We start from the raw sequence: 12,487 nt of genomic DNA, 5'->3' as shown, positions 1-12,487 counted from the left end.
GCGCACAGATGGCTGACTGCTTGCTTCACATCCACAGGCCATCATGTTAAATGTCTCATATATACATATTTTATAGTGTTGGTCTATAAAATCTAATATAGCTCAAATTTTGAATACGAAAGTTAAAAAGGTAGCACGCCACAAAGTTCTCCAGCTGGTCGTGGGAATTGTTCAGTTTTATGAGAACGTAAGAACCATGAGAGTGAATAAAGCTGTACCTGTGCAACAAACTTGCCCATTGAAAGCCAAGATGTGAATCATCTTTCTAGGCTCATCTGTCTTTCAGATTATGTGTAGGGGTGCAACGATACTCGTATCAATATTGAACCGTTGGATACAGTGCTTTCGGTTCGGTACGCATATGTATCGAACAATACAAAATTTTTAATTTATTTTATCAACTTTCCTTCTGACGATGCTGTCTGTGTTGAGCGCTCAGTGGATCTGCGCTCGACAGTGCAGCCTAGGCGGAGTAGTCGAACGCAGATTCACTGAGCGCAGGGCAAGCTAGCAGACAGAAGTTAAGCTCTCCTTGCAACATGGCAAATTGTCATTTCAATGAGATTAACGCTGACAGCACTAGTGGGAACACAACGAATATGACTGCACATTTACTCCGACATCATCCTCGTGCAAAGACAAGTGGAAGCAGACAAAAACAACAAGCACGCATGCTACAAACTTTAGCCGAGTCATTTAGACAGCCGTTAGCACATGATTCTCCTTATGGGGACCTGATATGTTTAATATGCTGCTGAGAATATAGCCCAGAAGAAGCGTATAGTATAGCTTTTATTTTGGAAAGAGACATTTCTCTGTAATAAACTCTCTTTACCAAAGATGAGCGATTTCTCGATCAGATAGATTTATTTTTTTTATTACTTTGTTGTTTCAGCAACATTAAATTTAAAAACTGTACTTTTGAGTTAAAATATATATTTATAATTTTAATAAATGACAAATTAAAAAGGCATGAACATTTTTTTTGCATCGAAAAAATATCGAACCGTGACACCAAAGTATCGAACCGAACCGTGAATTTTGTGTATCGTTGCACTCTTAATTATGTGTTACTATTTTGATGCATGGTTATTAAAATATCTAGGAATTTGCAGCTATTTGAAGCTGTGATCTTTTCATTTCTGCTATGTTTTATTTATCGTTTTAACACGTTTTTGCGTTTTAATGGCTTTTTGTTTCCAATCACTGACCTTGATGGTGACCTCTGTGCTCTCCATGGGTTTATCACACATCGACTGTGTCAGCGATTCCTCGGTGAACCTGCTGTAAGCCTCACGAACCACCTGCAGACACACACACAGAAAGACACATACAAACATGCAGGATGCATGTAAAAATCAACCGTCAACAGCAGCTGTTTACACACCGTTTGTCATCATACATGTTTTACGTTACTACAGAGGACAATGACACACATACACAGGCTACATTTAACTGCACAGAAAGCTCCTAAACAGAGATATTAAAGAGGATCCTTGTGTGACATGACAGAGAGCACTTCTTTGTCTTCATGTCAGGAATGGAGGTTGAGAGGAAACAGAGCCCAGGGGGGGAGTTACAATATTTCACAAGTGCCTATTCCCTTCAACTGCAGGGAAGACAGCATGGGGGCAGATTGAAGATAGATGGACTCAAGGTGCACTCTGAAAGTTTTAAAAAAGACAAGAAAGAGCCAGATGGATGTGCTAAAAGAGAGGTAAAGCAAGAAAAATCGGGATGAGTGGAGATGTGTACAAGAAAAGTGTGAAACGGGAGAGAGACGGTAAAAAAACTCAGAAGCTCTGTGCATTTTAAATAAACTGTCCATTAGTCAGCACAGTGGAGGGATACGGACACAGACAGGGAACGGTGTGGATTACAGTCGGCATTAAGCAAACGACTGACTTTGTGCTTAGAGAGAGAATCCTGCTGAGGAGGCTGTGCAGATAAAAAAGATTAACTTCAAGATCCTTTATTAATTAAATAAAATCATACTTGATTAAAACTTGGTTGGCATCCACTTCAAGGTATTCTTTCTGGCAAAGCTGGAACTCTTTTGCTTATTTTTCCAGCTCCCACAGGAACACCTGTTCTGATCACTTCAACTTGTGGTTTTATAGTGTGCACCGTATCTCTTCTAATAAAATCTGGGAGACAGATGCAAAGATGCAAAAAGCCAAATCTGCCAAGAGCAATGGGTGGACTAAACATGGAGGACTAAAGATTTCCACCTTTTTATTGCGCTGTATGCCAGCAATGACGTGACGTGGCACAGTGTCCTCCCTCAGAAGTCACGGTTTCAGTCTGACTCGAGGAATTCATGGTTCATCAAAACAGATTAGAAATGCATGAGAACATGACCTTCAAGAGTCGGATGGAAATTTTATTGCTTTAAAAGTTACTGTTATGGTTGGACTCGCAGAACTTTTTCATCATGCACGGAAATTTACTGTTGTTTGTTCTGTGGTGTTTGAAGGGTAAATGATTGAAGGAGCACACTGCTTGTCTCCAGTTTACAAAATTTTAAAAAATTCCTTTATAATATCCGCTAAACATAAAAAGGATGCAAACTTTTACTTTTTTTTAAACTTTTTTTGAATAAATGCAAGAAGTTCCATATCTGATGTCTTTTTACCAGCGAGGGAAGCAAAGAAGTACAAATAGATAAGAAAAGCGACCAAACAGGAGGAGGAGGGGGCTGGAAAGATAAACATGGTATTTGGCAGACAGCAAGGAGGAGTAAGATAAACGTCAGTAAAGGTGACAGAAGAGACTTAAAGTGGAAGAAATAATCAGCAGATGGTGAAGATGTACAGAAGAGAGCAGGGACGGTGAGATGGATGTAATAAAATGCAAAGGATGAAACAAGCGGTCAGGTGAGGTGATGAGTCAGGCGTGATTGATCTGAGCTTCATGTCGGTCTCTTGGGTTAAGTCTCGAAAGGTTGCTGACATCCTCTCACGCACGTCTGAGATCTAACAGCTACAAGAAAATCCATAACAGCGAGGCCGCCTGCTGTCATCTCAACCTCGGCTGTCAACACACAAACACACATCAAGCTCACACACAACACCACAGCTTTAACACACATTAGAGATTAACACAAATGTACAGTACATCACTGGTGATCACAAACAAAACGTTAGGACTCACAAACATACACTCAGAAAAAGTAACCACACAGAGACGAATACAGTGAAGGCTGGAAGGATCTGCTGCTTTGACATTTCTCCCACAATCATCAGTAACCATGAAAAAATTGAAATAATCACAGGTCAGAATGTGTTTTATTGGGTAAATATTTGTTAAAAAAGGTGCAGGGAAGTAAATGCAGGATGGCCAGGAGAGCACATCAGGGGAGAGGGGCTGAGATAAAGGCTAAAGGAAGGGCACGACTATATAAGGACAGAGATAAGATACAGGTGAAGATAAATACGCTGAAACTTTGAAATAATATTCTAAACTTGAATGAACGAGGCAGAGGGAAACCCAGAAGGCTTGAAGACACAGACAAAACTGAGGGAAAGGAAAGAGCAGGGAAATACTGATAACATCATCAAGCCATAAACCACAAACACAACAACACAATCACAAAAATCAAAAACGTCAAACACAAAGAAAGGAAAGAAATCCAAACTCAAAAGCAACTCAAATTTTTAACGTCCTGATTAAAATTAGATTTGACTGAAGCAACAGCAGCTGATATTTATTTAACAGTAGTGAGCTGTAACAGTGTAAATGTAGTTAAAATAAACAGAGAGAAGAATCACCCTTTGATGGAAATTTAATTAAGGCTAATTTAAGAAGGTTTTTTTATTTTGAAAGGCATCCATGATGCGGTATTTTTAGCCGTCTTTGGCGAGCGACTTCAGAGCTTTACTGACTGGCTCACAAAGTATTTTGTCCCAGCAGCCGACAGATTTTTTTAATTAACACTTTAAGAAGTGATATGGCTCAATAGCGCCTTAAATCTGTAAAGTCTCAAATGACTTTTTGCAGCTTTAAGTTGTAACTGTGAACAGCGTCGAAACTATTTCTTGTTCTTGTAATGCATAACTTTGCTGTTTTAAGCCTAAATTGAGACTTTAAACAGTTTTACATGAGAAAATTCATTGGAAGGATTGTTAGATGTTAGATAATAAATCATAATTTAATGCTTCGCATAATTTGTTTCTTGGAAAATGGAGGGTTCAGGCCAGCAGACTGCTATTTATCTGTTAACACCAGGGGAGTGTTAATCCCTTTAGGAGCTTCGAGGCACAGCCTGAACTTATAAAGAGGAGTAAGACTGTAAAAAGACCGAGAATCACAGCTGTGGGTTTTTTGTGTGAAATCCTGTTACAATCACATTTCCTGTGCATGTAAAATATGTGATAAAGGAAAAGTCTTGACCTGATTTACGCTTCTAAGATTTCTTTCTTTCTTTATAAGCAGGAATTCCCCCGACAGGATCCAGAACACAGCATTTAACCATTTTTAAACTTGTTATACATAAATAAATGAGCAGAATGTTACACAATAAAACAATGTTTTTTAATAAGACTTTAAATCAGATCACTTTACAAACCTGATAGATTACCCAATAAGCACACAAACACACGCTTAACTTGATTTACCTGTGACCTGGAAAATTACAGACTTTTTCACTGTATTGCAGTTTTGTGTCTCTTTGAAAACACTTTCTAATTTACAGCTTGTCACATCCTGATACAAGAATCCATTTTTTATTTAACTTTTAACCAGGGCAAATATGATTGTTGAGATTTTTCCGATGCACAGGGAATTATAAGGAAAAAAACTGCATTAGGAGAGAGGCAGGAGACCAGGAGGAGTTGAGGAGATAGAAAGAACTCTTTCATTTAACCTTTTCTGTTACTTTTTGGTTTGATTTATGTGAGCAGCCTCCATTTTCACTACGTAAAAGCATAAATATCGTGGTTCAAGAGTTGGGAGTTCGCTATATGGTCCGAAACTGTTTTTATCATTTACGGAATATTTCTAAACTCAGACTAATGGTATCAAAGCGTGAACTTGAGATGATTATTCATGCTTTTATTTCTTCTCGTTTAGACTATTGTAACGGCCTTTTTACTTGTTTTAACAAATCCGCCTTAAATCGTCTTCAGACTGTGCAGAATGCTGCAGCACGTCTCTTAACAGGCACCAAGAGAAGATCTCATATCACTCCAGTCTTGGCCTCCCTTCACTGGTTGCCTGTAAATTTTAGGTTTCATTTTAAAATTTTACTTCTAACCTTTAGGGCCCTACATGGTCAGGCTCCTCAATATTTATCTGACCTGCTGAAACCACATACATCTTCTCGGGCTTTAAGGTCATTAGATCAGAGACTGCTGGTGGTACCGCGCACTCGTTTTAAAACTCGTGGTGATCGGGCCTTTCAGACTGTGGCGCCACGGTTGTGGAATTCTCTCCCACTGTCTCTCCGCTGCACGGACTCCATTGATTCTTTTAAGAAACAGCTGAAGACATTTTTATTTAGAAAAGCATTTGATTCATTTCTTCTTATGCTGTTTTTATAGTTTTATTGTTTTACATTGTTTTATTTACTGTTATATTGTTTTTATATTCCCATTTCCTGTGTTGTAAAGCACTTTGTGATTTTTATCTGTGAAAAGCGCTATATAAATAAATTTTACTTACTTATATGTATGATATATGTATTTTTTTGTCTGCTTATTTAGTTGGTTTTTGTTTTTTGCCCTTCATCCCCATCCCTCTTCTCCGCTGTTTTTCCCCCTCTTCCTTTCTCCCTTTTCTTTTCCTCATTCAAGTCTGTCCCGTATCTAGCAAGTGAAAATAAAAAGTAAATAAAATAAACAATAAAAGGTGTATCAAATAGACCATTACGGCAAGGCTGGGATGGTCAATTTGGTGAAGTAAATCCGTTGGGCATCTTTCTTCGCCTTTAGACAATAATTCTGATGGCAAAAGAGCCAAACGGGACAAGCAAAAAAAAAAAAAAAAAAGAGTTGGGAGTTCGCCTTGTAATCGGAAGGTTGCCGGTTTGAGCCCCAGCTTGGACAGTCTCGGTCATTGGTAAAACCTTCCGATTACAAGGCGAACTCCCAACTCTTGAGCCACGATCGCCCCTCATTGTGTCCTTGGGCGAGACACTTCACCCGTTGCCTACTGGTGGTGGTCAGAGGGCCCAGTGGCGCCAGTGTCCGGCAGCCTCGCCTCTGTCAGTGCGCCCCAGGGTGGCTGTGGCTACAATGTAGCTGCCATCACCAGTGTGTGAATGGGTGGGTGACTGGATGTGTAAAGCGCTTTGGGGTCCTTGGGGACTAGTAAAGCGCTATATAAATGCAGGCCATTTACCATAAAGTTTAAAAAAAAATCTTCTGTGACAGCTGGGATCAGCTCCAGCCGCCCACAGACCAGAGCAGTTAAGCAAATATATGTATAAGCTCGAGCTCTATTAGTAAGAAGTGTTATGGATTATTTAATATTTTATAATGAAAAACAAAAGTCAAAGCCAAATTATAACAACAGTTTAATGTGAAAATAAAAAACTTACTTGTGAATAATGTACGGTAAGCAACTGGAAGAATAACGACCGGGCATCAAGTGATAGACCGATTTTTCATGACTGGTGTCATTAAGGAGTAAATGTAAAAGCAGCGAATAAATGGGGGGTGTCTCACATCATGTCACATTTTAATTTATTACTTTGCGTCACTCGAGAAAAATGAACACATAACACTGACTGCAGATAAACACGCACACATTAAAAGGAAACAACTGACACACACACACACACTTTCTGGGCTGTTTGGCTGCACAGTTAAAATTCTCTACACAACAACAAACAAACAAAATACACAAACAATGCACACAACTCTTCAACACTGCCTTTCTGGTAGCGACTAAAACACACAAACAGCACGTACACCCACAAATAAACACTGCATATTTACCTTGTGATTCACGCCACACTATAAAAACACCACCGAAGAAGAAGAAATGTGTGCACGCTTAGCTGGCTGGGTTTTACGCTAGCAGTGAAGCTTCAGTATGAGCAGTTATCATAACCACACTGTTTATGAGTAACTGCAGTGCTCTGAGGTTTTACCAGCAGTGGGGGAGAGAAGAAGCGGAGGGAAGGAGCGGGAATATTTCACTGATGCTGGAACCAAAGCGCCACACGTGATATCGGCGTGACTTTCTCAAAGTTAGAAATTCCCAGCTGAAGTTACGCCAATATTGAGGAGGTTAAAGCCATCTCAACAGGTCATTCAATCACTATACTGAAGTTTAAAGATCCCCTCCAGACATGTGTGCAGACTCTGTTTAAAAGAATGATTCGAGTCCGAGTTTTTCCCTTAAAAAAAGGTTAATTAGCCTCCTGGAAATGCCTAAAATGACATAGTCGCCCTCCGTCTTAATGGGAAATCCTGAATTTATGAATATGCAAATGTCTTCCGCTTCAAAATTGTAATACTTTTGGTCTATAAGGTGTCTCCTATACACCACTGAAGGGTTATTTTCAATATATGTGCAAATCAAACCTCAAGTTTCCACATCATGCTAGTGAAAGTCGTCTATTGAACCACAGCTAACTTCTAGTGTAGCATCATCATTCCTGCTTGAACACCTTAAAGTTATATTTCCAGACGAACTTTGAACACTGGAGGCAGAACCACTAGTGAAAATACAATTTCTGAGTGGAGGGAAACTTTAAAAAAAATCAAAGTTTTTTTTTGTTAAAGCAAGTAAAGCTGTTTCTGTTGTTCCCAAACTCAGAGGGAGCCAAGCAGAAACAGCCCTCCTCTTCATCAACTGAGATTATTACTTGTTTTAAAAAACTTGAGACTTAATAATGGATTAAATGACTTGTTAAAATGGGCATTTCTGGTGTTTGCACCCCGACCTGGCTCAAAACTGTGACTGAAATCCCGCGAGACAATTCCTAAAGTTGACTGAGCTGTGAAACCTGATTAAGATATAACATCTAAACTGATTTTCTTAATTCAAATCTCTTTTTTTGAAAGTAAAAACAGAGGAACTGCCTAATTTTGTAGGACCACTGTGGAATATTGCATTCTTTACCCCATTAATGTAGAGCAATCACACTCCATCCACATAATAACCTTATAAAGTGAATTAAAAAGGATGCAGCTCAGTCACATGACTACTGAAAGTCTGCAAGGATCACAGAAACAGTTTGTTCCAAGTCGTAGAGCCAGATCCACTTACGGTAATTTATCGACTTTTTGTCAAATTAGGTCTTCGATCAACCTCTGCTTGTTCATTAGGATTGATAGCAGTTTCTCTCGTGTCCAGGATTTATCGAGTGTGCCGGTGCTCAATATCTTTAATGGCTTCATACAATCTCAAACACACTGAACACATCGTTTTTGAAACTGTCACCAATGGTCGGGTCACACAAAAGCCAGTTGATCAAGGAACTTATTTGCCACAAAAGCAACACATCTGTTCAGACACCAAAACGAAGAAGGGAGAGCAGCAGTAAAAGAGGCCAGAACGCAATTCTCTCACCAAGAAGAGGCTCCGTGTGAGGCTCCTTAAAGTAAGAGGGAGAAAACGCAACGCACATGCATCAGCGTTAGCCGGGCCAAGAAATCAGAGACATCCTGCTGAGAGCATGAAGGCCTCTATTCACGCTCGTACTTTCAATTCACTAAACACTCACGAAGCAAGATAAACAACATTAACACACCAAAGCAGTTTTCAATCTAACATCTTAAATACTTAAAAAAAAACACAGAGAGCATAAAAATCAGTGGGTGCATTTATGTTTCTGTGATGACTGGAAGATATCTCGTATTTTTATTTTTGTCCCATTATCATTGGTTAGTAAAGCTAAAATGCATTTGTGGATTGGGGATCGTGCAGTAAATGCAAAGAAAAAACCCGCCTACATGGGCTGAAGACATGTCACCTAATCTACAAATTAAAAAAGTAACTGAAATGTGAAGCAGCTCTAAGATTAAGCCATAAAACATTTAGATTTTTGATGAGAATCCAGCTTAAAATGCAAAATCCGAAACATTAATTATCCATCCATCGTGACACAACTGTGAATTTAGCCTTTCCATTAAGTAATTAATGTGACATATTGTTATTGTAAACATTTGGTATCCTCTAATAGGATCTGCAGGGCCATCAGTCTCTGTGGCTGTAGCTGGTTTGTTTATAATGAGTGAGCCATCTGCCTGCAGCAGGTTTTTAATTGGTCCAATCGGTGTAAAGGATCATTTAATGGGAATGCTGGGCAGCAAAGTGTTAACGCTCTACTAGTTTTAATGACCTCACAGTCAGCTTTTAGTTAAAACAGTAAAAAAACTGTTATTTTCTGTCTAAATTAGTTCGAAGCTGAACGATTATCCCTGCCAACTATTTTTAATTACATCAAAAGACTGAATTCTTATTTCTTCATTTATCAGGCAGACTGATTTAAGCATTCGCTGCCTTTTCTATTAAATGCTCATAAAATTGATCTGAACATTTTCCTCAAACAGTTTGGTTGCTCATATCGAACCGGCGTCCCCTCGGCGCAGCGATCGATCGCTGAGCGTGATGTTTAGGTGCTTTCTATAGGCGAGTCATCTGTTTGGTGTGTAATGGGGTTTTAATGGGAATCCATAAATTCACTTGGTTAACAAACCGCCTCCTGGAGACGCCGGGTGAGCAGCCGGGGTTAACTGTCAACTCTTCTAAATCTTCCCCTCCGTCAGTTGATCAGCCGGTAATGAGCAGGTGAATCAAAGAAAGCGAGGATTTTAAAGAGCTGATTGGAAAACAGTCACCTGTTTGTTTTTGTCTCTGCAGGCTCAGCGTAATTAAAATATATTTTATTCAAAATTGACATTTCAAGAATGAGAAACAAAATAATAACCGCAGCTCAAAAAGGCTTTGTGTTAGAACTACTTTTTAAAAACAACACAGACTCTCTAAAGGCTGATTAACGGCACTAAATTACTATAAATTATGAACAAATGAACTGAAAATCAAGTTTTTTTACCTGCTGGGTTCTAAACAATTCCTGCTCCATTTAAGAAACATTTATTATGGATTTTTCTTTTTTTTTTAATTATTAAAATGAAACTAATCATGAGTATCCTGCACAGTGTAGTCTCTAAAAAAATACCAGAGCCCAGAGGCATAAAACTCTGTGCAGACTCACAAATAAAACTGTGTGAATAAAGCCATCTGTGCTCTTTTACCTTCTTAGTCATCATGAAATGTTATGCACATGCACAAGCCTCATTTTGGTTCTGGTCTTTAGCAATAAACTCATCATTAACATATAAAAGTCACTCTATTGCACCTCGAGCTATTAATGGAGCAATTAAAAAATCATTTGAAGAAGAAGAGGTGGAGAAAAGGAGATGTGGATTCGCTGGTCTCACTTCTGCAACTGTGCAGTTCAGAGCAAAGGACTCTGGCAGAGGTCGGTAAGTATGTAAGCTACAGCTGTGTGTAGTACCCAGAATTCATTAGTGAATAAGAATAAGAATCGTATGATAACAAGAAATGGAAGTAAAAATCACAGTTTTGCAGTATCAGGCTTGACTTGCTACTTGCTCCAAAATCATGTGTATACATGGTCCGATGTCTTTATGTATGTCTTAATTTATCAAAACTAGTTTTTGTGTGTTCTTTTGTGTGTTCAGGGTTCTTTTGTCTGTGTTAGCATCCCTGGATATCAGTTTTGGGAATGTTCCTTTGTAGTTCAATTCCACTGAGTCATCCTCAGCAACGGTGATCTGTTTAATTTGGGTGTGAACATGTTTGCCTGGTGCAGCACTGCAGGGGAGGAGGCTGACCAGCTGACCATCTTCACTCCCACAGCAGGAGCAGGACCGTCTGCCTCTCCCTCCCATCACAGACATCACTGTCCTACTGCTCACTTTCTTTTACACCGCCAAGAGAAATAAAGAACTAAAGATGGGGGTTACCTGTCTGAAAGCCTCGCCGTCACTCTTGCCAGCCTGCTGAGCAATAAGCGTCAACTTCTTGTTCTTCTCGTTCCTCTTATGTACTTTATAGATGCAGGAGAGCAGGCACGCCAGCAGCATGAGGGCAACCACGCCCAGCAGCGAGAGGATGGCCAGAGTCAGGGGAGGCAGCTTATAAGCTGAGCGAGACAGACGAGGACGGGTAAGGAAAAAACAACCATGGCGAGAAATAATGAGTCTTCTGTGACAACAGGAATGATGCTTCAAAACCCTGAAAGAACAGATATCAGCTTTCATCTCTGCCTCCTTTGAATCTCATCATTTTCTGTTGTTAACACGTCAGTCATCCGTGCACATGTGCATCGCCCGCATAAAACTGATAAGAAATAAATAAGCATTTAACATCCTGAACTATAATACAGAAAAACACAACTGCAGAGCCATGATAAATATCATGCGTTTTCTCCTCAGGAGGAATTAAACGATCAGATGTGGGGATTTAAGGTACTCTTATCCACTTGCATTTATTATATTTATAAATATGACTCACAAATGTTAAACTGGATGTATTACAGTAAAATGTCACCAATTTTTATTTATTATTCATTGGTTTCTGCTCTTCTGATTCCCTTTGTATTACACTTTATATAAAAATAGAAATACATCGAGGGCACGCAGAGACATAAATGTCAGCAGCCTGCAGTGTTGTACATCCTTCAGCATGTTATTGCTTAAATTATTAATATTTATGACTACGCTGTGACACAGAAAGACCAGCTTCAGTGTCTGATCTTTAAAAAAGGGAAAATCAGAAATGAATGTATAACAGCTGTATGTAGCCTCTGGACCTGAAATGCTAAGCTGCAAAAAATGCAGGAAAAAATGCTTTTTTCATTTCCAGCAGGGGGCGACTCGTCTGGCTGAGGAAGTTATCTCACAGCTCAGTTCATCTATGACTCAGCAAACACTTTCCTAATGAGTTTTTGATTTGAAATGCAGGCTTCAAGTCTTATTTAATACAACACGAGGTTCTTTTGTAATCTACAGTCCCATTAGGTGCAAAAAAGCTGGAAATGATTTCAGGCATCATTTGTCCTTCATTTATAAGTCAGAGGCACTTTCCTCTCTCTGTATTGATTCTGATGCTCCAACTTCTCAGCGTGAGTTTGAATATGATAAAAGTTTGATGTTAAGCCCGGTGCTCTGTCTCTCTTTGCTTCCAGCCTTTGTTCATGTAGTTCATGTAGTATTACACTGACTTGCAAACAGTGTTGGGGAGTAACGGAATACATGTACCGCCGTTACGTATTTAAAATACAAAATATGAGTAACTGTATTCCGTTACAGTTACCGTTTAAAAATGTGGTATTTAGAATACAGTTACTTTGTTGAAATAAATGGATTACACGGCAGTACTTCCCTGTTTCATATTGTGGCGGGTCAGGCCTGTTTGGGTTTTGTTTGACAGCTACGTTCTGTTGTTCCAGGCGGCAGCGTTACGGTTGCCATGGTTACAGGGTGCCGCTCTCTCTCTGCTTGTTGTT

The 12,487-nt window shown here is 39.3% G+C and overlaps 1 protein-coding gene across 1 annotated transcript in view; it reads right to left on the bottom strand.

Annotated features, from left to right (window-relative positions):
• LOC102780419 (uncharacterized) overlaps nucleotides 1–12,487 on the bottom strand; it is a 35,523-nt gene that overhangs the window by 8,602 nt on the left and 14,434 nt on the right. The window contains exons 8-9 of the mRNA XM_087835356.1: nucleotides 10,944–11,122; nucleotides 1,212–1,304 (exon numbers count right to left, since the gene is read on the bottom strand). Of these exons, the coding sequence (XP_087691482.1) occupies nucleotides 1,212–1,304; nucleotides 10,944–11,122 (272 nt within the window). The remainder of the gene's footprint in view (nucleotides 1–1,211; nucleotides 1,305–10,943; nucleotides 11,123–12,487) is intronic.

This window comes from Neolamprologus brichardi, chromosome 22 (genome assembly GCF_056152115.1).
Source record: "Neolamprologus brichardi isolate AB-2024 chromosome 22, ASM5615211v1, whole genome shotgun sequence".
Lineage (NCBI taxonomy): Eukaryota > Metazoa > Chordata > Actinopteri > Cichliformes > Cichlidae > Neolamprologus > Neolamprologus brichardi.
The sequence above is the reverse complement of the archived record's forward strand: the minus strand, read 5'-3'. Positions and strand labels throughout refer to the sequence as shown.